The 25,579-nt window shown below is 33.0% G+C and overlaps 3 protein-coding genes across 4 annotated transcripts; 1 reads left to right on the forward strand and 2 right to left on the reverse strand.

Moving 5' to 3' along the window:
* The first annotated feature begins 1,306 nt into the window (after positions 1-1,306).
* On the forward strand, positions 1,307-4,954 carry LOC126674075 (transcription factor UNE12-like). The gene is made up of 7 exons (XM_050368449.2): positions 1,307-2,057; positions 2,500-2,595; positions 3,083-3,199; positions 3,335-3,400; positions 3,711-3,776; positions 4,108-4,185; positions 4,264-4,954. The coding sequence occupies exons 1-7, from the start codon at positions 1,737-1,739 to the stop codon at positions 4,492-4,494; spliced, it is 975 nt and encodes a 324-aa protein (XP_050224406.1). The 5' UTR covers positions 1,307-1,736; the 3' UTR covers positions 4,495-4,954.
* A 924-nt stretch (positions 4,955-5,878) lies between these two features.
* LOC126671587 (mediator of RNA polymerase II transcription subunit 14) lies at positions 5,879-14,866 on the reverse strand. Of its 2 annotated transcripts, none has more exons than XM_050365369.1 (8): positions 14,373-14,866; positions 12,252-13,313; positions 11,892-11,977; positions 11,539-11,713; positions 10,352-11,375; positions 9,211-10,232; positions 7,316-8,394; positions 5,879-7,103 (listed from the first exon to the last, which is right to left on the reverse strand). In XM_050365369.1, exons 1-8 carry the CDS (start codon positions 14,580-14,582, stop codon positions 6,305-6,307), a joined length of 5,457 nt encoding a protein of 1,818 aa, XP_050221326.1. In that variant the 5' UTR covers positions 14,583-14,866; the 3' UTR covers positions 5,879-6,304. The 2 variants fall into 2 exon arrangements, with proteins under 2 accessions (XP_050221326.1, XP_050221325.1); XM_050365368.1 differs by having other exon boundaries at positions 11,892-11,986.
* A 2,681-nt stretch (positions 14,867-17,547) lies between these two features.
* LOC126675404 (auxin-induced protein 22D-like) lies at positions 17,548-19,142 on the reverse strand. Its single transcript, XM_050370043.2, has 4 exons — positions 18,849-19,142; positions 18,544-18,752; positions 18,330-18,429; positions 17,548-17,906 (listed from the first exon to the last, which is right to left on the reverse strand). The coding sequence occupies exons 1-4, from the start codon at positions 19,067-19,069 to the stop codon at positions 17,831-17,833; spliced, it is 606 nt and encodes a 201-aa protein (XP_050226000.1). The 5' UTR covers positions 19,070-19,142; the 3' UTR covers positions 17,548-17,830.
* Between the last annotated feature and the right edge of the window lie 6,437 nt (positions 19,143-25,579).

Genomic DNA, 25,579 nt, shown 5'->3' on the forward strand with positions numbered 1-25,579 from the left:
TGATTATGTTGGTTATTTCTGTCCAAAATGAAGTAGTACTTAAGGGTAGCTTATCAGAAATGAAGGATATGAGCTAATAACAGCTTTTATTATACCATTGATAGAAATAATTAATTAAACCAGCTTGGATACCCACTGAAGGAACTTTCCAGGATATTAATATATTGTATGGGGTGATAATTTGACCCTAACACAAAATGAAAAAGCTCAAGGGCATAAGTTGGTGAGATGGGAATTTTTGTCTGCTCAATTTGAATTTAATAATAAATGATTGAAGCATTAGGGGATATCAATTTTGTCACTTATCAATCCCACTACTTATATTGGTACATAAAAACAGCTTCTTTGTTACTTTGTTTTTCTAGGTCATGCTACCATCATGCTCTCAACCAAGTAGGGGCGGGTTCTGCGGCCGTCTCTTAGGTCTCCGGTTTTCGACTGTTTTATTTTTAATTAAATCATTTCATCCTAATCTTTTATTAGCGGTCATTTTTTTAGTTTTGCCACTAATGGCATTACAAAAACATAGCTAAAATATATATTAATTGCAAATCATACATAGAACGGAAAACAATCCTCTTTCAATATATATGTAAATCGATCAAGTCAAGAACTGCAGAATAAATTGAGAATTGAATCGACGATCTTTGTATATAGAGAGAGGTCTAGCTATTAGACTAGACCAACACTATTTTTTACTAAATTTCTAAATTTTATATATGTAACACATGTTTATGAATTATATGCTAGTTATTTTTGAATGCTATTTGAAATTAAAATGGTTAACTTTCTGTCAGTCAAGTTACTTATAAACTATTTATAAATAAGCAGCAAGTGATGTCTATTTTAAGTGGTTAAAGCTCTTCAAATATATTTTTGAAATCTTGATTTCAAACCTCAATAGGGTCAATGGGAGAAATTATTGTATAATAGTGTACCACGTCATCCGTAAACTGAACTAATTATATTATAACATATATCATTAAAATGATGATAATTTTGTAATATCACTATTAAAAAGTGTAAAAAAAAGTAATAAACAAAATTACAATAATGCCACCATTTTATCATTTTAATGACATACTATAATATTATTTGTTTCAGTTTACAAATAACGTAGTAGACTAAATCTATATAATAATTTTTCGGGTCGATACCTCTCTTAAAAAAATTAATTCTCTCCTTTGAAAACAATAGCATTCGGACAATAATATTAGACTTTGGGATAAAGTTTGTTTCTTTAGAAAAACACTCCTTTAATAAAGTTGAGAAATAAACGAACTAATTTGAATAAAAAAATGAAAAAATTCACAAACTTTGTCAAAGAGAAAATAAAGAAAAATCAATGAACATTGAACAATCTCTACCATTTCACTGCACACAAAAGAACTGAACTTTCCCAATTCCTTTCAGCTCTCTCACACACAAACACAGCACTAAACAAGTCACAAGTCAGACCCTAAAAAAACTATAAAACTAAGCAAAACAAAACTAAAAAAACCCAACACTGCATTTTCATTTTTTTCAGGCACTCATTCTCTCTCTAGAAAAAGCTGAAGCCATACCCATAAAACTCATTGGAATCCACAGTTCCATTTCCTGATTATTGGGTTTTGGATCTGCCACCCAATTCTCCAACAAAACTTTCTCTTCTTTATTGCCTTCCCCAAAAAAATAGTATTCCCACTTATATTACTCTCTGAACATTCAATCTTCAACACTGTAAGATCACTTGCATGGCGGGAAATTCTCAAACTGAGGGGCTAGGAGATGACTTCTTTGAGCAGATCTTGGCAGTGCAGCCGGGGTATGGCGGTGCCGGAGAAGTGGTGGGGTCTACTATGCCTATGATGGGTTTGCAGTTAGGGTCTACTAGTAGCGGCGGCGGTGGTGGCGGTTTAAGGTCTAATAATATGGGGATGATGCCGTTAGGGTTGAATTTAGAGTTCTTGAGGCAACAAGAAGATGGTAGTGGCGGCGGTGGTGGTTTGGATAACAATAATAATCATGTCAGCAATAATATTGTTTCTTCATCTTCTACAACTTCTGTTATCAATGTAAGTCTTAGAGGTTAAGTCCGGGCTGTCGAAAAATTACAGATAAATTAGAAAATTAAGTTTGGGTTGAAAAAATTTCTGGTTCCGCCACTAAATACTTGTTTACATTTATTGTATTTTGTGTTTTGCTTCTTTTGTTTGTATTTTGGTCTTTGGTGGTATTAGGACAAAGCATTTGGGTTGTCATGTTTTGTTTTGGATTTTGTTGGGTCTTAATAAATTTCATAACTTGAGGAAAAATAAAAAATAAATTTCATAACTTTACATTATAGCTTAAATTTCCCCAAAGTATTAAATTAAATACTTCCGTGGAAATTCTTAGTTTAGTTAAGTGAGCACAAAATTCAGATGGCCGGTTGGGAAGGGTATAATGTGTAAATTAAAGGGCATTTGAAGGTTAATTTGGTAAAAGTAAGTGATTTGTACTTGGTATGTTTGGCAGGAAAGAGATTCTGTGCACATGGCAAGTTTGTTCCCAACGTTTGGACAGTTGCAATCTCAGTCACTCCGCCCTACGCCGCCACCTCAGCTCCACCAGGTGAACGCTTTAAAAATATTTTTTCATTTTGGCCTAATATGCCCTTCTTCTTCCCCATGGAATATATTACATTCCGAGGTTATTATTGGTAATTCATACTGTGTTTTCCTGCTATCTTAGTTCTTAAGCGCCTTAAGGCGGCGCGTGGAATTCCAACGGGCATGTGCGAGTTTATTTTATCCCAAGCGTGCGGGTCTCTTTCAGCATGTGTGTAGAGTGTAGTGGTAGTCCTTGTCAATTTTGGTAGAAAAGTGAACATGTAATGCTACGCGCTCTCTAAATTGCTTTAGCGAGTGGATGTCACACTAACCAAACCAAACCAAACCAAACCACACCAAACAACCTCGTATTATAGGAAATGGCCTTAGTCAATAGTCAGTGGTCAATGGGTTGATCTCTACTTCAATTTACAGGTTTCTGGCATGATTTTCTGTAATCAAATTAAATATTCAATGAATTTTGACTAAGTTATAATTTTTGTTTTTAGCCATTTCATGGGCAGCAAACACGAGGCGGCGGAGCAGTATTACAGCCACCGGGCATACGTCCTAGGGTGCGAGCAAGACGAGGACAAGCTACTGATCCTCATAGTATCGCCGAGCGGGTAAACTTCTTTTCTTTTCGGTTTCAGTATTTCCGATTCTATTTCTGTTTCGGTGCAACATTCCAGCGATAGGAGTAGAATTATTGTACACCGGTTTATGTAGTTTGTTCAGGCTTTTGAACTTCTTGAATGCAGTTGCGTAGAGAGCGGATTTCAGAGAGAATGAAGGCTTTGCAGGAGTTGGTTCCTACAGCCAACAAGGTTCGTATACATTTTCGAATTATCGTATGAGATTCTTAAGATTGTAAAAATTATGAGTAATGATTTAAGGGCATTTTGTAGTGATAGCTGGAAGACATAGTTGGCCTACCTCTAGGCCACTTGTTTTTGGAGTTATCATTCGTTTTGCTCTTTCAGCTTTTACTTCGCAATGAAACTTAACTTCTCATATGCATTGAACTTCAAGCGGTGGTTTCCGGTGGAAAGGCAAAATAAATTTTACTATTAAAACAATTTCACTGAAATGGAAGTTAATTACTTGTACTAAGAAAATGTGAATTTCTATATGCAGACTGATAGAGCAGTAATGCTTGACGAGATTGTGGACTATGTGAAGTTTCTAAGGCTTCAAGTTAAGGTACGGACATTTGTAATCCCCATCTGAAACATTCAATTGATTGCTACAAACTATTCAATAAATGTATTTCAAAAGTCTTCAGTAGGTCCTCCTCGTATCATGGTTCGGCCCTATCGTAATGAATATCCTGGACATAATTGAAGATTTTTAACTATTTTCTTTAATGAATCAGTTAAGATGTCGGGTCCTGACGATGACTCTAATATTGGAATTTTTGCAACAGTTAAGTCATTATGAAGTAGGGACTAGAAATGGACTGGATGGATTAATAATAATAGTTCTTTTCGATAGAACTCGTATTGTTTGGATCTTAATTCTAGCAATGAAACAGGTATTGAGCATGAGTAGACTGGGAGCAGCTGGTGCCGTAGCTCAGCTTGTAGCTGATGTACCGCTATTATCACTCGAGGTATGCAATTTCCATTTAATAGTTCCATGTACATAGATGAAAATCATTTTGAAATAAGATGAATTTAATATATTGCAGGGAGAGAGCATTGAAGGGGGCGGAAATGAGCAAGCATGGGAGAAATGGTCGAATGACGGTACTGAGCAACAAGTAGCTAAGTTGATGGAAGAAGACATGGGAGCCGCTATGCAGTTTCTTCAATCCAAGGCACTTTGCATCATGCCTATATCACTCGCTTCAGCAATCTTCCGAACACACCCTCCCGACCCAACATCCATCGTCAAGCCCGAATCAAACACCCAATCGTAAACCTAATCAAGAATTTTTATGATCGGCGCGTGGGTCCCAAGTCTTGATGTAGACTCATTCTAACTTATTAGAAAGAAAAAAAAACAATATCTAGTTGGTGCAGATAGCTGTTGGTGCTCTTTAGGAGGAGTCATTATGATGTGAAGGAAGAAGAATGAAGAGGGGCACTGATGTTTATAATGCTATGGTCAAGGCAAAAGCCAAAATATTCAAAAAGCTCCATTGATGTGCTTCTTTGTTTAATATATGTGTATGTATTTCTAATCTGTGGTGGTGGGTGTTAGTGGAGAATGACCAAAAAATATTATTTCTCTTTTGGATAGTGGACATGTAAGGTCATTCAAAAGGGGATGATGGGTATGATTGTATTTGGAAAAATATTTGTATGCAACTTGAAATAGATGTGATGTTGTAGGTTCTCTCATTAAAAAGATAATTAAAAAATGAAGGTTTAAATCCATTGTGATATAAAAAAATTAAATTTAAAGAGTTTTTTTATACATCATTAATGTTACAAACTATGAAATCAATTATTATTTTTAATTAGTTATAAATTTAATTAATGGTAAGTTTTTAAAATTATTTATTATGAAATTTAAAAAGTATTTTATATTATTAATATTTGTAAGTTATGAATATGAAAAGACTATTTTTCTATATATAAATGAGAAACATCAACCAAATTTCATATACATAATTTCTTATCTTATATACAATTGTATGTACTTGAATACTAAAAAAAGGTATTTATTTTTCATCTTTCCAAATGACAAAATATATTTATATTTCACAAAAAATAAAATTATTTATAGTTAATTTTTTATTATTTATGCTCAATTGATGTGTTTTAATTGTAAGAGAAAAAAAAACACACATGTTATTAATTTATAGTTAGAAAGCATATCCGAATAATATTATTTTTCTTTACTTGTTTGGTGGTGATGTGCATGAATCATATTCTACGTGTGTTCTTAGCTTTACAACTATGATCATGTAATGAAAGAATTATTTAACTTTTTTACTATTCAAATTTTTCATATATCAAATAAGATACTATAAAAAAAATTATCTGTTGTAGATTTTATTATTAAACCCGCGCAACGCGCGTGCATCGACCTAGTTTACTTATAAATTCACAAACTATACACATTTTTAATCACATTTTAAAAAAGTTGACAAATTATGCACCGATTATTGTTTCTTAATTAATTGATATACTGATTGAAAACCTGGAGAAATTGATGAGGTGAAATCCAGAATTTGCCATATCATTCGCACATAAAAATGCACTGTTTTGAAAATCGATTCCTCATCATTAATTTTCATAAATCGGTAATCAATTTCCTAAAAATCAGTTGAATAATTTTTATAAAATGAGATCAAATTTAGATGTAAATGGCCTAATTGTTTATAAGACAAATTTGAATGGCAGAAAATAATATGAAAGAGTTAACAAATTGGGGCATCCTAGTTTCTTTTTTTCCTATTTTTTGCTATTTTACAACATTTATCCACTCTGTGATAACTGTACAAAGAGAAACTCGCAGCTACAATACCCTCATCTTCAGAATTATTGTACATGCTTATAAGATTAGATTAGATAATAAAAAAAAAGCTTTTCATTGTCAGTCTCAAAACAAACCGTTTTGAGACGTATTCTGACCATCATTTGCTTTGCTACGGGCATCGCTGTCTGCAAGTTTCTCCACCTCCAAAATTGTAGAACCTAAAATAAACAGGCCAAAGGCAAAATCTACACAACCTGAAATGAAAGAATGTAAAGTCAATTGTATCAAAGATGGACCTACGGTCACGTTGCCCCCGAGTTGCCTGTAACTCCACCGTCTCGCAACCCTTGGAGGCACACGTGTAACGTTTTCTGCACGCTATCTGCGACCATTTTCAATCTTCCTTGAGCAACATCCCCCGCCGTAGATCCATTTACTTCCACAGTCCGAATAACCTTCTGCTTACATTTTTCCCAATCGTCAACTCTTAACCAGCAAGCTCGGCCTCCATGGCTTCCTTCCATGCCAAGGAAACTCACACTGGTGTTATCACCAAATGAATATCTCAACCTCACTGAGACACAATGGGACAACCAAGCAGCACCGCCAGCAGCATTAACATGGGGTATATGTGCAGGATCAAGAACAACGGTCAGGGCAAAATCAACACAATTATGGGGGCGATCATAATGTATATTGCTTTTAGCTGCAGATGAATTTTCCGAGTTGTCTTTTTCACACAATCCGACATGATTTTCAAGGCATAATTCAATCCGAGGTTTTTGTCCGGGAGCTATTTCGCCACCTTGCACCTGAGTCAATCCTTTCTTCCATGCAATCAGTTTCAGAAATTCTCTTAAAACTGATATAGGCAAAGTGAGAAGGGTAATGAATGATGCAACACGAGACGCATCATAGGGCTCAGAAGCTACACGGCGACTAAAATAGTCACAAATCTCTCCTATTTCAGATTGAGTTAGTTCTTCTTGAGAAGTAACAGAGTTTTGTTGCTGTTGTTGCTGTTGATGGTGAAAGCGTTTGACACTGAGTACCTGAAGAAGAAGCTGAACTCTGTGGACGCTTACAGCGAAAACATAACCCCTGCAGAAAGCAATGCAAATAATTTAAGAAAAATGGAAGATACAAGCTACTAGAATAAGAGATTGGTATGTTGATACTGAGAAAAAAAATAAGTTTAAAATATATAATGGAATAAGATTCAAAACAGCAGAAATCAAAGACAAGATTATAGATCTCAATTACTCATTGGAAAATAAATATATGATAAAGACGAGTTTTCTTAACCATCTTACCCAACAAAGAAGCGGAGGGCCGGCTGTTCCTGGTCCAAATTCAACAGTGCACCTTCATTGTCCTTTAAAATTGACCCCAGGATCTCTTTCAGAAGATCGGGTAGCTGCGCAAATAACCAAAGTACCCCGAGGTACTTAAGAATACCTCTAAGAACCTTCTTAAGGGCAACTAGAGGAACCCAGCCACCTCCATACCCTCCATCATCGCCAAGACCTATAATGGCCGTATTTAACTCGCCTCTCACATGAGCAGGGACACCAGCACCCGGGGGTCTGCGGATAGGCATTCCGGAACTCACAACAGATAAACTTGGAGATCCTGGAACAGCATTTCCAACACGGTTTAATGCAGCAACCTGGTTTGCTGCTCTAGACAATGCTGCAGAACTAGCCATGTTTACTCTAGTTCCATTAGTAACTGCTAATTGAGAACCTGAATGTGGGTTTGTGGGGGCAGAAGTTGCTAGCCCAACTGTCTGCTGAGCACCAGCAAAGCCTGGATCTAATCCATTCAACTCTTGAGCAACATGCTCCATTATAAAAGGACGAAATTGCGGACAAGGCAGTGATCCTCCAACTTTTGGCCCTTCCTTTGGTGGTGTTGCTGGTTGCAACCAAACCTGATCCCCAGCATAGCAGCGCATATCAACCGAAAAATTCTTGCGATATATAACTCGTATCCAGTATGGACCACGTAGCACAACAGAAACATCAATCGGCAATAGTGAGCTAGGAACAATTCCGGGGCCCCCTCGACCACCAGCTGCTAACATAGCAGCACTATGAAGACTATGATTTCCAAGAGGGCCAGTACTAGTAGACACAACAGTGTTCCCTACAGTACTAATTGGCTGAGTAACATTATTTGTTGAATTGCTAGGCATAACCCCCTGGGATTGTGCATAGGCCGCCTGTTTTGGCATAGAAGCAATAGCTGATGTTCCCCCAGGGACCCCTGGAGCAGGACCAGCTCGTGCAGGCCGAGTAGCTGCTGCTAAGGCATGCAAGGGACCGGCAGTGAGGCGAATGCAATCCAAAAGGGATGCAACCTCGCCACCATTTATAAAATCTTCCAGGAACTGTACAAAACACCATATTCAGGAGATATGACATATATTGTTGTAATAACCAAAAAAAAATCAACATGGATATATCCTCCCAAACAGAAAAATTGGTCTATAAAAACTTGTGACCTCAGATAATTCATCAAGTGTACCATAGCTTTATTAGTAAAACAGAGCAAACTTCTAAATCACAGTCCCCACACCTTCACGTGAAGCTAAACAACTGCTAAAAGCTTCTTTTCTTCATTTATAAAGAAATTCATTTATTTCGTCTAATTTAAAAATCATTTAGTTAACATTACATTCCACTCTCCCAAGTGATAGGTCAAACACCCTATTTTCTCTCATCCAACAACTTTAAATTAAAACTCATATAATGCACCACTGTTACTCCTAAATATTTATTTACTGTTAGTTCATTATATTCATTGCTCATTACAATATCATAATGAAGTATGCAATAATACAGTAATAATATTCTCAATACATAATTCATGCCTTAAGGTGTGAGGTTTGTTTCAATAAAACTACATGCTTTTTTGATTGAATTTGGAATTTGTACAAAATCTTCAAATTTAACTTGATTCATGCATAGTTGGGTTTCAATTCAGAAATCAATGGCCACAAAGGAAATTCTTACCAAGGTCCGGTTCATAGTGGACCACTCTTATGAGAGTGAACTCCAAAACTTAAGGATAGTGGAGTTCTTATGAGAGGGATCCATTAAAGACCCAGTTTAGGCAAGAAATCCCATGGTTGAGACATAAAATAAACATAGCAAGAAAAAGTAATTATCATAAAAGAAAAAAGATAAACAAAATAAGAAGTTACCTTGGTATGCGGCCATAGTTGATCTGGAGAAACATGCATTGTGCATCCCTCTTTACCTGATTCCCACTCAACAACAAAACGAGCCAGGACACCAGAACCAAAACTAAACCACAAACTCATAAGTCCAGCTTGCTCAATTTTGAAAGCCTTTCTCATCTGTTCAGAAAATTTATCAGCAGCCTCAACACCACTTTTTCCTCCAACTGACAGTTTAACATCTGAATTTGCACTACTTTCGTCTGATTTCTCATCTGATCTTACTCCAAGCAGCTTACGCATTCCAAGAGCAAACATTCTAGCATTTGAAAGTCTCCGAATATCTGCCACTAGCTTCTTTATACTATCAGCCTCAACAGACTGATAACTCAGAACAACGCCTTCTGAGTCATATCTGATATGAGAATCTACATCAGAAGTATTGGCAATACGAACCCCGGATCCCCATGGTGTGCTCCTACTTCCCTTCTGAAGCTCCCATAGATCTCGGAAATGCTGGTCATTAATTTTGACATCCCAATACATGCTTCCAGGTCTGCCAAGCCGCAAGCATATGTGCTGCCATGAATCACCTCGAGCAAATGGAAGTCGGAACCATATATTTGAGGATGCATTTCTCAGACCAACCTCTTCGACATATGGAATTTCCAATGCCTCCATCTGGCTAGTCAGTCTGGCATGCTTAATGCACAGTGAACAATGCCTAACCACATGAAGAAGAGCAGAAACATAAATGCTACAAGCTGCCTTCCCATTATTTGCTTCAGATATAAGGCTGCCATAATTATATCCTTGATTTTTATAGGTTATTTCTGGTGATATAACCATTTTTGCTGAGTGCTGCTGGAAGTGTGCTGATTCCAAGGTTCTTCGTCGCTTAGACAATCTCACCTTGCTATCTATATCTTGAAGTGATGGAATTAAATTAAACATATCTGACAGTGCCCGTTTTCTAGGATTTTTGTGCAGTTTAGAAACATCATGATCAGAAAAATGACAAATTGCAGCATCTCCTGCATCCCGGGCTGAAAAGAGCACATATTTTTAGCCACAAATTTAACTATATAATGTAAAAATCCAATAAACTAAAAGAAAGTATCATATATGACATAAAAACTAAATACACTAAGAGAAAGTATCTTACATACGGGAGTGGTAGCTAATGAGCTTGATCCAGTGACTCTAGCTGATCCACCCAGAGGCCCTGTAGGAGAGCTTCTTAGTCCACTAGGTTTCACACCTGGTGTTGAGACTCGAGAGCCATTTGATTGGGGTGGAGATAGTAATCGAGCAGGCCTACTTCCTGATAAAGCATCCATTGATGTGTCATTTAGCAGTCTCAGATGATCGTCATCCACTGAAGAATTAGAACCAACCTCAATAGAATGTGGAGATCTAAGAGAAGCCAAATCCTGATCAGATTTTGAAGCTGATAGTTTTTTTGCTGTTGTCATCCTCCCTAGACCAGAAGATAGTGAACTATATGAATTGGAATGTATAGGGACTTTCAGGTTATTTGATGGATATATGGAACCATTATAATGGGGAGGTGTGCTTGAAACTTTTACAGCATTGTTCATCTGAGACACCTGAACACCACCTTCCCATTTGGGAGAGGAAGTACCAGCTTTCATAGTATGCAAACTCATTGGAACTGAGCCAAAACGAGCAGGAGGCACATCAAATGAAGAAAGATTCTGAAGCGGGTATGAAGGTGCAGATAACCCTTTCTCAAGTTCAAATACCTCGTCAACAACAGAGGAAAAACTGGAGGGAGGATGTCCTGCAATTTGCACAGGACCCTCAAGACTGAACTCAGAAAGAAGGCCATGCTCAGAAGTCTTAATGGAACCCCCGCCATTAGCTAAAAAGCCATCCAATTTTCCCCAGTTAAGAAGACTCAAATTCAACTCATCTTCAAGCATCTGCATCTGGCTAACATCAATTTTCTTGATACGCATGACATTATTTGAGTCATTAGAAGAATGACCTTTCCCAGATGGATCTGACTGCGTCTCTAGTAGCTTGAACAGAGGTTTAAAGTCTTTATCTAATTGCACCAGCAAAAAGTATGAACTCCCACAATCAGGAAATCCCATTAGCAATGTGGTTGAGCCATTCAATAGATTTTTAGGCACTTTAACAATGGTGAAGCCATGTTCATATACCTGAAAATTTCATGTATTCAAGTCTCATCACATGCGTTTACCAGTATTTAGTGGCAAATTCAAAAAATTGGAGCAAACACCTTTTTCTATTTAAAAACAGTTGATGTACTGAAAGAAATAAGAAAGAAGCTGGAGAAAAAAAGGAAAGGTGCAGAGAACCTACCTGAAGGCCTAAAAATCTGCCAATAGAAGCAAATAAATGCAAAATGCTTTTTGTTCTCAAGTTGATAAAAACATCAGCAGCACCCATACTCCCCTGATTTAAACCTTCTTCATATTCTATCAGTGTTTCACGTGGGAGTATATTTTGTGACGATTTGAGAAGAAAGCGACCATTCCTGCACATCCAAAATATTAATCAGCCAATTAGGAATTTACATAGCAGTGTATTTACCAAGGCATGGCTGCAGACACAAACAGACAAGGAAGAAAGAAAAAAAAAGACGAGATATTAGAAAATGAACTCTTTAAATGGGCTGGGGTTCGAGGTTAAGAGGACTGGGTTGTTATTATTACCTTATGTTAATCCCTAGTGTAAAAAAAGATGATCCATATGCACGCACACGCAGTACTTCCTGCCCCTCAAATTCTCCATCAACGATCTTAATTTCCTTATGCAGGCGCAAATTCAAAAAAAAAAATCAATAAACAGGAATTATGAACTTCAGGAATATCTAACATAAATTACTAGCAAATCATCTCTCAAAACCAAAAATCCAGTCCATATATATCAAAATCTTAAAAATGCTGTTGGAAACTCAGAAATACAAATCTGAACTGGTAAATCTCTTCAGCATTTACTTAGCAATACTTTCTTCAGTAGAAAAGTTCTAAAACTAATAAAAATAACCAATCACATGATGAATAAGAACCAACCTTTTTTTGGTCAATACCAGGTTCATTCATGCACGACTGAAGTATAACATCACCTGCAGCACGATATATTTGAGCATTTTTCCCCAACTCTTTCTGAATTTCAAGCAGGCGCGTATATCTATTACACCTTATTGATCTTAACAACAGCTTTTCAACATCAATACAGCCCAGGTCAATATAAAATTCCGCCTCACCGCCACTTATTGGATCTATAACAAAGGAACTATGAACACACTTTATCTGTAAATCTGGTCCAGGTTCAATTTTTATAAATGGGCATGTTCCTGAATCAGATGTACCAGAGTTCTTCTCCATATCTAACCAATACAAAATTTTCAAACCAGGTGTTCGTAGACCAACAGAATCAGCATCCCCATCTTGATTTACTTGTGTAGAACCACTACTGCCGTCGGATATGAGCTCAAACCGAATTGCATCTTTCCACCTTCCTTGGCGGAGTGATTGCACTTGTCGTATCACTGTGTCCATAATGAGTGAAATGCAAAGCTCATGTAGAACTGTATACAAAATCACAAATGGATTATCTGCTGCAGCCATTCTGCGCTCTAACTCATCTCCAAGAACATGCCGTCGGGACTCTTCCACTTTCACAAGTCCACTCCTCTCACCAACAAGCAATTCCAAATGCAATATCCTCCACATTGATAGATGACCTCGGTAACCAAGTGTAACTAACACCTTAAATTCACCATCCACACGAAGCAAAGCAGTACCATCAGAAACTTTGACCTCGGAAATTTCCTTGGGTAGCGTAACTTCAAGTAATTTAGTACGCACAAGTGTGTCCAACTTTTTAAGAGCAGGTTTCTGCTGCTCCTCTGATAATGTGCTCTGCTGACCCACATCTTCAATACATTTTGGTAAACGCTGATAAGATCCAGCAAGAAGGATCTCTATAGCAGATGGGACATCATAGATGGGGGCACGGGCTTGCTGCAGCCCCTCATGCATGAAAAACAATGAATCCGCAGCTTGTGTAAAACATGTTTCATGACTTGATAAGGTAGATTGAAGTTGCTGGCAATATTGTATCAAAGGAGCCTGGAAAAAAAAAAGACAAACAAACACATAAATTACAAAATGAAAATAAAATTTTGAAATATAGGAGTATGACATTAAGCAAAGTAATAAATTAGAAAAGATTCCAATAACATAGATTACTTTCAGAATTTAGGAGAATAGGTATTATTGCTCTAGGTCTAAGATTGTTATGGGCCATCACATATGAATGATAAAGTCAATGGAAAGAAAGTGGACTCCTTTCTCAGATTTAAGTTTCCTTCTACCTATTTGTTGACCAAACTTCTTAGCTTTCAGAATTTAGATGTTCAGCACAATGTCATGGATGATAATGAAAGTTAACAATTGGTCAGAAACATGTCTTCCAGCAGCAAAATATATCCTATTGTCTTGCCCATTACTGCAATACAACAAAATAACTACTGCATAAGCCATGGTTGTTCAGACCCATGACGACCTAGGGGTGAATTCAATTCTATTATTAATTAATAGTTATATTTCCTCCACTCCACTGCTTGTTACCACCATGATAAGTTATAGCCACATTGTATATCTATAAACATTCCGGCTACGAATGTTCATATTGAAATATTTTATAGCCATTTATATTGACAGACAAAAGCGAAGAAGTTTATAATGTAGTCCTAGCAATACAAACCACAGCACAATCAACATTAGAAACATGCATATCAAATAAAGATCACTTCCTATGACAAACATAATCTGCTACAACAAAAAGGGGCTCAAATTTTTCATCTTTCCAAGGTAGGAAGTTTATTTGAAAACCACAGAATGGCCCATTCAAATCCCCTGAATTCTACAAAAGTTACATTTTAAGCTGCCAATGTTCAAATATATCATCTAATTTACTTTTCTTGAGTTCTAGTTACTTGCTGCTTCCACTAAAACATGATTCTTTAACACTAAAAATTGGGAATCAAACTTTATAAGTCAGATAATTTCGCACCATATATACTTTTTTGGCATGAAATTAGCAATAACAGTACCTATTTTCCTTCCAAAACCTCACTCAATCAATAAATAAACGACCTAACAAGATTGAGAAATAAAAAGAAGTACCTGTTGGCACCACTTAGCAAGAACATTAAGTCTAAGCATACGTTGCTGGGTTTGAACCAGAAACTTCAAAAGATTAATCTTTTTATCAGAATCAGATTGCTCAGTGGATTTAGATTTCTCAACCAATTCTTTTAATGAAAGATAGGACTCCTCCGCAGCTCGACTAACAAGACTGGAGAATTCCACAGTTTGTTGCCCTAACTCCGCCATTTTAATTCAGACCCTTTTGCTTCAATCCTTATTGGATCTGCATATGCAATATCATTGAGTTTATTCTGATTAAATAAAACGAAGGGAAAGGAATCTAGGGTTTGTTATTAAAATTAGGGTTTTATTATTTGGGGGAATCCAATTGGATAAAAGAGAAATAAAATGATGGAGAGGAATTGGGAATTTGGAGGCGGAATTGAATTGAATTGAAAACGTTTCTCGGACTGATATTTGTGTCTGCAGTGTGCAAGAGACGGCCTATATCTCAAGTTTGCATTGCATGTGACTAATTTTATTTCTGTTGGTTTAATTTTTAATAATTTTAGCAATTTATTAATGAAAAATTCTCTTAGGATTATCCTTAATCAGGCAATAGTTTTTTTGACTAAACCAAAATTCTTAAATTACAAAATTCCCTCATTTAAGTTTACTATCTCAGCTTAAATTTTAGGGTAAATTATGCCAACAGTGGCTAAATTTTACTAAATCTTCTATATTTTTTGTTCATGGCCGGTTTACTAAAAAGGCGAAAAAGATTGTTGGTCTGGTTTGACATTTTAGATCTATAACAAATCTAGATATAAAGATTAAAACTATAAAAGTTAAATTTATAAACTACTCTTATAAACGGAAACGCAAAAAAAATCAAATATTGGCAATACACTTTTTTGTCGTTTTATAAACGAATAACCATCAAACGATTTCAAAGAGAATAAAAATGAGATAGTAAATTTTATGATTTTTTATTAGAAATAGAGAACATAACATATAAACTTTTTTTTATGTATATACCCTATAAACTTCCAGTTTGAAGAAGATATAAATCCATTTAAAATGGATAAAATCTAAGAAGCACGGAAACTTCGGCGAAGTTGCATGTCCCGTTTCAAAAACGTTTAAGAAACCGGAAACTCTCAGAACTCATAAGGAAACGTTTCGGGCCGTCTTCGTAAATAAAAAAATTATATAGCTATAAAAAACTTAAAAAATTCTCAATTAATAATTTTTTTGAATCAATTACCCACGATTTTTATTGTTTACTTTATCTACAATAAAATTTATGTTCTTAGCGAATTACACCAATGAGAGGTGATTTTTAACATATTTTATTTGTGACAGTTAAAACTTGTTGAAGAATGAGGAAAGGTTTATGAAGGAAGAAAAAAAGAGCAATGATGATACTCAATTTTTTAAAATGAGTAAGCTTGATTGTTTTCATTGTAAGATAAAGAATGTACCACTCTAATTAAGCAACTTTATTGATCTAAACTTCTGTATTATAACAACATATTATACTCTCTTTATTTTTACAATAACAACATATTATACTTAAGTTAATAAACCTCTCTCCTTTTACTAGGGTTTAGTAACAAGGCCCCTCTCCTTCTAATTTTCTCCCTAAACTCTTGCAACAATAGCAGCATAATAAATTGAGTTGATTTTCCTAACATCATCACTCTCCTTCAAATTTTGTCATCTCAAACTAAATAATGGATTTTTTTTGCCATATATGTTGTTTTAACATTTTTTATGTTTTTTTATTTGTTCTATATGAATTTCACTAATCTATGTAAATTGTATCTTCTTTAAGATATGGTATTATAAGGTGTATTTCTTTATTTTTATATGAAATTTCAAATTTTATAAGCTTATGTTTCACGCTACCCGAAATCATTTGACAGTACTTTATTTTAAAATTGACTACGACATGTGTATCGTTTGAAATTTGAATTTTCTTAAAACCTCGTTTGCAAAATTAGTTTAGGGCTATTATCATAAAATTGTTCCACTTTTCGTATTTTTTTCGATTTAAGCGCATTATACCAAATGTGATCTCACACATCTCAACCTTTTATTTTTAGCATAAAAAGTTTAACCTTTTATATTTATGACATTTATAGCTAAATACCTTATATGATACCGTTTTGGTCATTCAAAATGGTCAAATTAGGCATTATATTTACAGAAAATAACGCATGAAACGAAACTGGATTATAATAGGATGAGAAGTTTATAAAGGTTGAGATACGAGGTAATATCGAAAAAAACGCAAAAAGTGAGGATATATATTTTAGATGCTTTTGTATTTTCTGTGTTGTTTATCTTTTCTACAATTTGTGTATTTAAACAGAGTTTGCATTTAATTAAAAAGCCGGAAAAATGTAAATTTCTGACCGGAATTGGTCAGTTTTCCGACAGACTTGTTACGTTTAGCGACGGATATAATTCGTCGCTAAACACAATCATTTTTAATTAAGGACGCATTTGGCGACGGATATGTCCGTCGCCAAATGGCGACGGATTTATATCCGTCGCCAAATGCGTCGCTGGACGTCGCCAAACGCGTCGTCTGGCGATGCAGTTGGCAACGGCCAGATGCTATTTAGCGACGGATATATCCGTCGCTAAATGGCGACGGATAAATGTGTGGCGTCGCTAATACATTTAGCGACGCTACATACCGTCGGCAAATCCGTCGGGAAACCATTTCCCGACGGATTGCTGCTTCTTAGCGACGGAAAAATCCGTCGCTAAAAAGCAGCTTTTTAGTAGTGTACTATAATGATCCATTATTTCACAATTTTAACTTTTACAACTTATCTAGAATTTTCCTCATTGTAATTTTAAGCATATTATGCTATTTAGCTAAATTATTTTTAAACATAGTTTTGTGAGATTGATGTTGGATGTTACATTATGTTGTCAAATAACTCTAATTTCTATAATATCTAGTCCAGTTGTTATGTTTATTGGTAAAAAATTGTATTTGATTTCTCATCAATAATAAAACTAATTTTTGCTTTAAAAAAAAGTCGGTGGTCCTTTTTTTTCCTATCATGTTATGTTATATATTTATCCTTCTTTTGGTTTAATCAACATCGTTAATTATCTATATTTCTCAAAAAAAAAAAGTAAACTAAAGAAAGAATCGTGAATATATACAGCAATAACATGATTTCAGTAATGATATAAAAACACACACCATCATTTAATCGATACATGAAAAAACTTGTAAAAAACATGTCATCAATTTTTTTTTACATTTGCGTTGATCATTCTAGGCAAAAATAATGAACCAAACTTTACATACAGATCTATGAAGATTCCCTATTAATCTATACAAGTGAATAACTTAAAACAATCACTTCTTTTTCATCTTCTCCGATAGCACAAGCTGCCGCTCCAAAAATATTCAGATCCATCATCAAATTCTCATTTTCTCATATACTTAATTTTTTTTGTATATTTTACAAAGCACAACCCAAGCCTCTAGCTTCTGATCCTTTCATGATTCTCAACTTCTTGCAAGAATTGATGAACATTCTGTACATTCAAGAAAATACAAATAAATCATTAACTTATAGTGTAAATCGACAAATTTTGATATTAATTTTAACAAAAAAATATAAAAATATAAAAATATTATCGAACAAATGGTCAACCCGGTCCTCTAACTTGTATTTTAAGATTAAATAAGTTATTTTTTATTTTTTTAGTCAGATAGATTTCCAGACTAGTGTTTCGGAGTTAAATAGATAACTTTAATCAAATAAATCATATGTTTGAGGTGTTAGAAATTGATTGGCCTAAACTAAGAGAATTTAATTGACTAACAAAAAGGTAAAAAATGACTTATTTAATCTTGAAATGCAAATTCGAGGGCCGGATTGACCCTTATGTGAATTATATATAATAGGTTGAGATTTAAGAATTCATCAAAAGAAAAGTTGAGATTTAAGAACTTACTCCCATGGAACATCTCCGGCCAACATCCAGTCACCATCTTTGTCTTCATAAGTAGGAACAAATTCTGATCCATTAAACCCTTCCCTCTCAGAAAATTTACCTAATCAATCAAATACAAGTTTCAAAATTTAATTAATCTATGTTCTAATTGTACATAATTCAGTAATTAATAATTAATTAAGTATGAAAAAATAATAAAATAAAAAATACTTACCAACTTTGAACTTGAACATGTCCTCTAAAGCTTTAAGAAGCTCCGGGTAGCATTTATACATCTTCAAGTCAATCTTTCTAAGATAAGGAGCACCATCCATGCTAACTTTAACGAAATTTCCATTTCCGGCGACCTCAGATTCCGATTTCTTTGCCTGGAAACAGTTTTTCCGGTAAGATCTGATTGGTGGCCATCCAACAACTTGCGCCCTACGCAACACAAATAATCAAACCTCATAAATCAACTGAATTAAACAGAATTGGACTTAACATGCATGCATGGAATTACTGAAGAAAATAACTTACTTGGACGGTGGAGCAGTACTATTATGTTCGCCGCCGTTTTTCTCATCGGAGACATTGTTAGAGTTGTTTCTTGATAATTCATGATCTGACTCAGGAAATGATCTTTTGTTGCATTTGCTAGTCGGAGTAGGAAACTCTTCGGCGGTTTTTGTGGCGCCAGGTAAGCCTAATCGGAGCTCAGTGGCCTCAAGATTCAGATCACCGTCTCTTTCAAACGCCATTGTTTGATTGTCTACGAATTAGTTTTTGTTGGCGGTGAGATTGTTGTTAAAGAAAGGTGGAGAGAAATAATGCGAAGGTTATAGGAAGCTGAGGGTATTTTATAGATAGGCATAGAGGATATTGTTTAGGGCAAATTAGGTACATCCATATCCAGCTCTCATAGCGCGTGTGTATACAACAATGGTATACCTTTTAAAAAAAATAATTTATTTTATATAAAATAATTTATTTATTTTAAAAGGTATACCATTCATGAAAAATAAATTCCACACTTTTAATGGCAACTAGTTTTGACTTACGTGCTACGCACATTGCGACTTGCCATTAAATTAGTAGTTTATCTTATTTAATATTTTAGATAATTCTACTAATAGTTTAATATTTTTAATTGATAATTAAATTTTATAATTATAAAATTTAAATAGAAAATATTTTTCCCTCTGTTCCATTTTATTTGTCCACTATACTATATTCAGATGTCCCAAAATATTTGTCACAATTGTGTTACACACATATTTTTCTCTTTTATACCCTTAATATTTATGCATATAATTTATAGAATAATATGTACCATAAATACATTTGTGTTGGCATTTAATGTTATTATTACTGTATAGATTATTTTTCCTTTTTCAATATAGTATTCTAAATTAACTCAAAAATTAAAAAAGGATATAAAAAAAATTGTTAGTATTTAATGTTTTGTTAATATGTGTGAAAATAGGAAGTGGACAAATAAAATAAGACGGAGGGAGTAAATAATTATTAAAATAGCAATCTATTGGAAGTAGCTTAATTTATTTAAAATTTCATATGACTTAAAAAATAATTATTAAATATTTAAAGTGGTTTATTGCAATTAGTACTATAGATAATTATCTTAACATATTAGTTTATTTTAGTTGGTACTCTAACTTTAATATTAGTTTATTTTAGCAAGTAGTTAGATTTTTCAGTTTTATGGGGGTTTAAATAAAAACCAAATCAAACCTTTTTTTAATATTTACAAAATCAAATTGGCTATTTTTAATTTGATTTGATTTGATTTTTTGATCCGATTTTAGGTTTAATTTAATTTTTCATACCCCTAGTTGTTTATATTCTTAAAAAATAATAATATATATGAATTATCACGATCAAGTAATTTTAAATCATAATAATAGAGTTCAAATCATGTTGTTATAATATTAATTTAGATAAATAATATTAATTATGTTAATTTTGTATTTGTTAGATATAAAAAAAATACTTATATAAATATTCCTTAATATATTAATTTATATAAAAAATAAGTTAAATAAGTGAACTAAATTTCATTTTTATTAATTAATTTATTGATGATACCATTATTTTAAAATTGGTGAGAAAATTTTAAATAATTTGAACTTACTAACAAAAAAATTCAATTGAAACAAATAGTAATAAATTAATAATTTGACAAAAGATCTAAAAGTTACTTATTTTGGTTCTTTAAAAATCTACAAAATTTGTGAACTAAATTAAAAGCGATTGATTGATATGATAAAAAGTTATATAAATCCTGAAAATGTATTGTATTTTAACTTTGTTTTTGAATAATTATTTAATTTCTAGTACTTTCTAAATAAAAATGTTGAAATCTACAATTCTCTATAAATTATAAATTACTTTTAATTTAATTTTTATTTTACATCCAAAATGAAAATTTAAAATTATGAGTGTTTTGTGGATTTTAGGTTTAAATCGCCTTGACAAAATTGGGAGATGAAGGGCACGACCCAAGAATAGAGAGTGAGAGAGTGTGAACAATAATGCAAGTTGGGAAGAATCTAATGCACAAAAAGTAATCTGGACAATGGCAGCTAAGTGTGTTTGTCACATTAACACCATAAATTAAAGACCCTGTCCTTCCATTTTAGGGACATCTTTCGGACACGCCTTTAACCACCCATACACTTGCAATTTTAAACACCGCGATTCTCTCAATCCAACGACCACAGTTAACCCAAGGATTCCTTCGTCAGACACTTCCAGCCGTCGGATCGAAAGTAATGGAGATTAAGTGCATCCCATGTTAGTTAGGTCCACATGGATTGTCGTTGATGAGCAAGGCAAGGGCATGTAATTTGGCGAAGGGTGTGTGACCTTATAATTAAGGGCTTTTTGATTCTGATTCCTAACCCTAAGGGCCAAGGCACCCTTGCATTGTGGGGATGGTAGATTCCCCATGACCTCTTGCTTTGCATTTCCTAGACATTGTTGGTTGTTTTATTATTATTATCATCAACATTATTGTTTTATTATTATTTGTTAGGAGGCAAAATGGGTTGTACATTATAGAGGCTTGATTATGAAATTAAGTTTTATTGTTTTAATCAATAATATTGGAGCTAATGATTTTTAATTTTATTTTTAAATTACATTATCTGAAATTTCAACTCATACACTTTAGTAGGGGTGAATAAAATTTCAATAAAATTTAATTATTTTGATTACTTTAATAGCTTGGTCAGTTACATTTGGTTAATGAAAAAAATTGGCTACAATTAATTTTTAAAAAAATTAGTGAATCAAATTGATCGGTTGTTTATTTATTTATTTATTATAATTATAATTAGTCTTTTTATTTTTATTTGTTTAGCTAATTAACTAACTAATTTGGTCGGTTAATTTTATATTTTCAAGATATAACTAATTTAATTTTGGTGAATGATCGGTTAAAAACTCGATTGTTTCATTTATAAAAACCTAAGGGACCGATTGATGTTTAAATTGAATTATGGCCAATAGATTGCAATATTATTTAAATTACGGCCATAGATTGCAATATTATTTAAATTACGGCCATAGATTGCAATATTAGTTAAATCACGGCCAATAGATTTCAATGGAATAATATTATTCAATTTTAACTTGCAGCCACCAGGCCCTGCAAATTCAGCTGCAAGTTCAGTTCTTATTAATTTCAATAAAATTTAATTATTGTGTCGTTGAATGAAGTTTTTGTTCACCATCGTGTTTCGTGATGATCAATTTTAAACTTATGTCGATTTTATTGGGAGTGTGTGATTTCATCCAACAGAAATTTTTATACAACTTCTCATTTCTGATTTTGTTGTTTCAAGTCTTTATTAAAAGTAAATGTCACATAATTCATTTTAATTAGCTAATCAATAATTCATATAATTAGTGAGGGACTGAGATTCATGGTGTACAAAAAATACTAACCAAAACTAACTAAGTGGATAAGAAGACGAACCTTTACCGAATTAACATATTCGCGTGGCGTTTATTTAATCTATTGGATGGTCTGATTTGAACACTTATTATAATAATTTTTCTAATATTAGCCATAGATTAGATAACTAATTAATTCAAAAATTTATATTAATGAGATTTTAATTATAATTTTATTATCAAACAATAATGAACTTGAATATATGTGGATTTAGGAGTTGCAAGTTCCGTATGAAAGGATGTTAAATTAGTTGCAAGAATGGACCATTATAGTGCACGACCAAAACTTTTTTTTTTTTTGAGAATAATAAAAATTTCATTAATAGAGAAATAAAAATACAACTTGATCAAATATTGAATAAATCAATACATTCAAAAAGTACAATAATAGAACATCAGTAAAATAACAGAAAATCATATCTAATTTCTTCAATCGCATTGACGGAACTCTTTGAATATGCAATTCGGCGATCCGTCCGCTCCACTCGAAGGTTATTTTAAACCACAAATCGACTCTTTGATCTTTGAATGAGTCCGATTGAGAGAATATTAAAAATAAAATTTCTACTTATAGCACTTCAGATCTACGCTCCGTAGATAATTCTATTAAGAAAATAGCAAAACCCATAAAAGGTAAAAGCCAGAACTCCACAAAGGAAGACAAAATATCCATAAAGGAAGAAATAAAAATATCAACAGATCTCAGATCTGTAATTATTGACGCAAAATAAACTAAATACGATATTTAAACAGAAAACGAGAAGGTAGGGATAAAATCACCTCCCTCTTATTGCGGCTAGGGTTTTTGAAAAGAAGGAGAGAGTTTTGAAAATAAATTTTTGAATATTTAATTTTGAGAGTCGATTCACGACCAAAACTTTGGAAAAGAAAAGAAAAGTGAAGTATATTTTGCACCGACGCATCTCTAAAGAAAATGGTCCTAAATTCGTACTCAACCCAAAAACTGAAATACCGCTTCAAAGTTGTAATTTTTTTTATCAACTCAAAATCAACAATTTCAAGATTCCTTCAAATTCTACCAACTTGCAAATTTGTTACGAAAAGGCAGCAAAAACACGAATCATGCTCTACAATTTGTTTGTTTTTTCCTTTTTATAGTTTTAAATTAGAATTGATATATTTAAAATTGAGGAAAATATCTCATTTACTATCTTTTTAAATAAATTTTTAAAAATTACACTCATACTATAAAAAAATGTAGATTTTACTTTTTATTTTAATTTTTATTTATAAAAATATTATATTAAGAATAAATACATGAAACACCTAAAAACACCGTTAAAACTTCGCTGTAAAATTCCTGACAGCTGATCTGCGGCGGTCAACAGTTGTAATTGTGCGGTTAACCCGTGCTATGCACACTGTTGACTTTGTTGACTTTTTTTTATGTATGACTTCATTTTAAATGTTTTTCATGTGTAAAATAAGTTTTTTTGGGTGTTTTTTTCGATGTATAGTAGGTGTTTAATTAATTTTTTGTTATTGCTATTTTTAGGTGTTTTTTATATGATATAATGCTTTTTAGTGTTTTTCTGTATTTTTGTCAAAAAAAAAACAGCATTTTGGAAATTTTCAAAAACTTACTAGTTTTTTTGTAAATATTTTTTTCCAAAAAGTTTTAAGAAATTCCCTTTAAAATCCAAAAAATGCACTTTATCATGGCCAAATGAATATAAAATTAATTCTATTTAACTTCTTATAAATTTAAATAAGATTTTTTAATTTCTAAATATAAAAAAAAATTAACTTATATACTTTTAGTTGATTTTTAAAATTAAGAGTAATTCTATCTCAATTTTACAACTTTTTTTTTAATTCATTTTTACAACTTGATAATTTAGCATATGACCTGATGCATAAAAGTTGGATTTTTAAAAACTAAATGTGTGAAATTATAAAATAAATGGAATTAGAATAGACATATTTTAAATCTTATAATTTATTAAAACAATTATTAAATTGAATAATTATTAAATTTAATTCAATTTATAGGGAGATAAAGTTGTCTAAAATTAAATTATTGTTTATTCAATAAATCTCAATGATTATCCTAAAAAGAAAATCTGCATGATTGAAAAATCAGCCCGAATTGGTTGGTTGAACCTATTGAACCGAAAATCAGTCATGAGTCATCTATATGATCCAACTCATACTGAAAATTTGAAATTCAGTTGAGTCAATTAATTCGAATTGGACCGGATTGAATCGAATGGTCCAAATTAAACTAAATTGATACGATTAACATGTGGCTGAATAGGTGATCGACCTAGTTGAATCAGCGATTGAACCGATTTTAAACGGCCACTAGTTCGATTTTTACTGTTAAATCCTTCATCATCCGTTTCTTTTTTATATTTATGACATCGAATTATGAGCTTTTTACTCCGAGTACTGTCTGGCTAGGGTCTATACTCCAATAATGGCGAGCCAAACCGGACCCATTCCAGCAAATATTTTTGAGTTTCTTACCCTAGCTAGACCAAAATGGGTCCATTTGATAATCACATATGACCTAATCCTCATCACCTTTGCCTCCTAAACAGTTATTTCTTCATTTCTTTTGATCCCTTTAAAATAAAGTATATATCAAATAAAATAAAAAATATACATAATAAATAATTAATATTGCGACAATTTGTTTATTATAGAATGAAGATTCCAAAATTCAAATTAATAAAAACTGTCATTTTACATAAGAATGCTGAAAAGTCGTTCCATAATTGAATATTTCTTATAATATATAGTTTTACATGCATGCATCAGAAACTCAAATCAGTTTCTGTCAATTAAATGAATGTTAGAGCAGGAGGCAGACAATCCGCTCGTGAACTCAACATTGCCACGTTCAGGTTTTAAATGCCAAGATATGTACGTAGGTTTTATTTTAGGGTTAATGGATGAGAAAATCTAAACCATTTCTAATCAAAGATTTAAGATTTTGGAATTTTATTGGACGCCACCATATTAGCTAATATGTCACAATCGATTTAGCAGAGTCTGCATCAATTTCGACCTTTTATATGTAGTTAAAAATTCATACAAATGTGGCAAGTCTAACGGATCAAAAAATCCAAAAAAAGGAGAAAAAAAAGGAACTTTTACAATTCTATCTAAAATTTTAAAATATTTATGATTTTGATTCAAATTTTGGCCGATAAATTCAACACCAATATAATTTTTATTTTGATAATTGAGGGAGGGGGGTGCTTGTGGGAGGAATTGAACCCACGATCTTAGCAGTTTTATGCTGAGCGCTTATTTAATTTTTTGAT

Source organism: Mercurialis annua, linkage group LG3 (assembly GCF_937616625.2).
Source record: "Mercurialis annua linkage group LG3, ddMerAnnu1.2, whole genome shotgun sequence".
Taxonomy (NCBI): Eukaryota; Viridiplantae; Streptophyta; class Magnoliopsida; order Malpighiales; family Euphorbiaceae; genus Mercurialis; species Mercurialis annua.

Bases quoted from the DNA above. Each gene is read 5' to 3' on its own strand.
- LOC126674075 (XM_050368449.2), top strand. From the start codon at position 1,737: ATGGCGGGAAATTCTCAAACTGAGGGGCTAGGAGATGACTTCTTTGAG. The intron at 2,058-2,499 runs GTAAGTCTTAGA...TATGTTTGGCAG, and splicing joins CTACAACTTCTGTTATCAAT to GAAAGAGATTCTGTGCACAT. The intron at 4,186-4,263 runs GTATGCAATTTC...AATATATTGCAG, and splicing joins TACCGCTATTATCACTCGAG to GGAGAGAGCATTGAAGGGGG.
- LOC126675404 (XM_050370043.2), bottom strand. From the start codon at position 19,069: ATGGCGTTTGAAAGAGACGGTGATCTGAATCTTGAGGCCACTGAGCTC. The intron at 18,753-18,848 runs GTAAGTTATTTT...TGTGTTGCGTAG, and splicing joins AGTACTGCTCCACCGTCCAA to GGCGCAAGTTGTTGGATGGC. The intron at 18,430-18,543 runs GTAAGTATTTTT...TTGATTGATTAG, and splicing joins CATGTTCAAGTTCAAAGTTG to GTAAATTTTCTGAGAGGGAA.
- LOC126671587 (XM_050365368.1), bottom strand. From the start codon at position 14,582: ATGGCGGAGTTAGGGCAACAAACTGTGGAATTCTCCAGTCTTGTTAGT. The intron at 13,314-14,372 runs GTACTTCTTTTT...TTTTTTTTCCAG, and splicing joins TTGCTAAGTGGTGCCAACAG to GCTCCTTTGATACAATATTG. The intron at 10,233-10,351 runs GTAAGATACTTT...TGCTCTTTTCAG, and splicing joins ATTAGCTACCACTCCCGTAT to CCCGGGATGCAGGAGATGCT.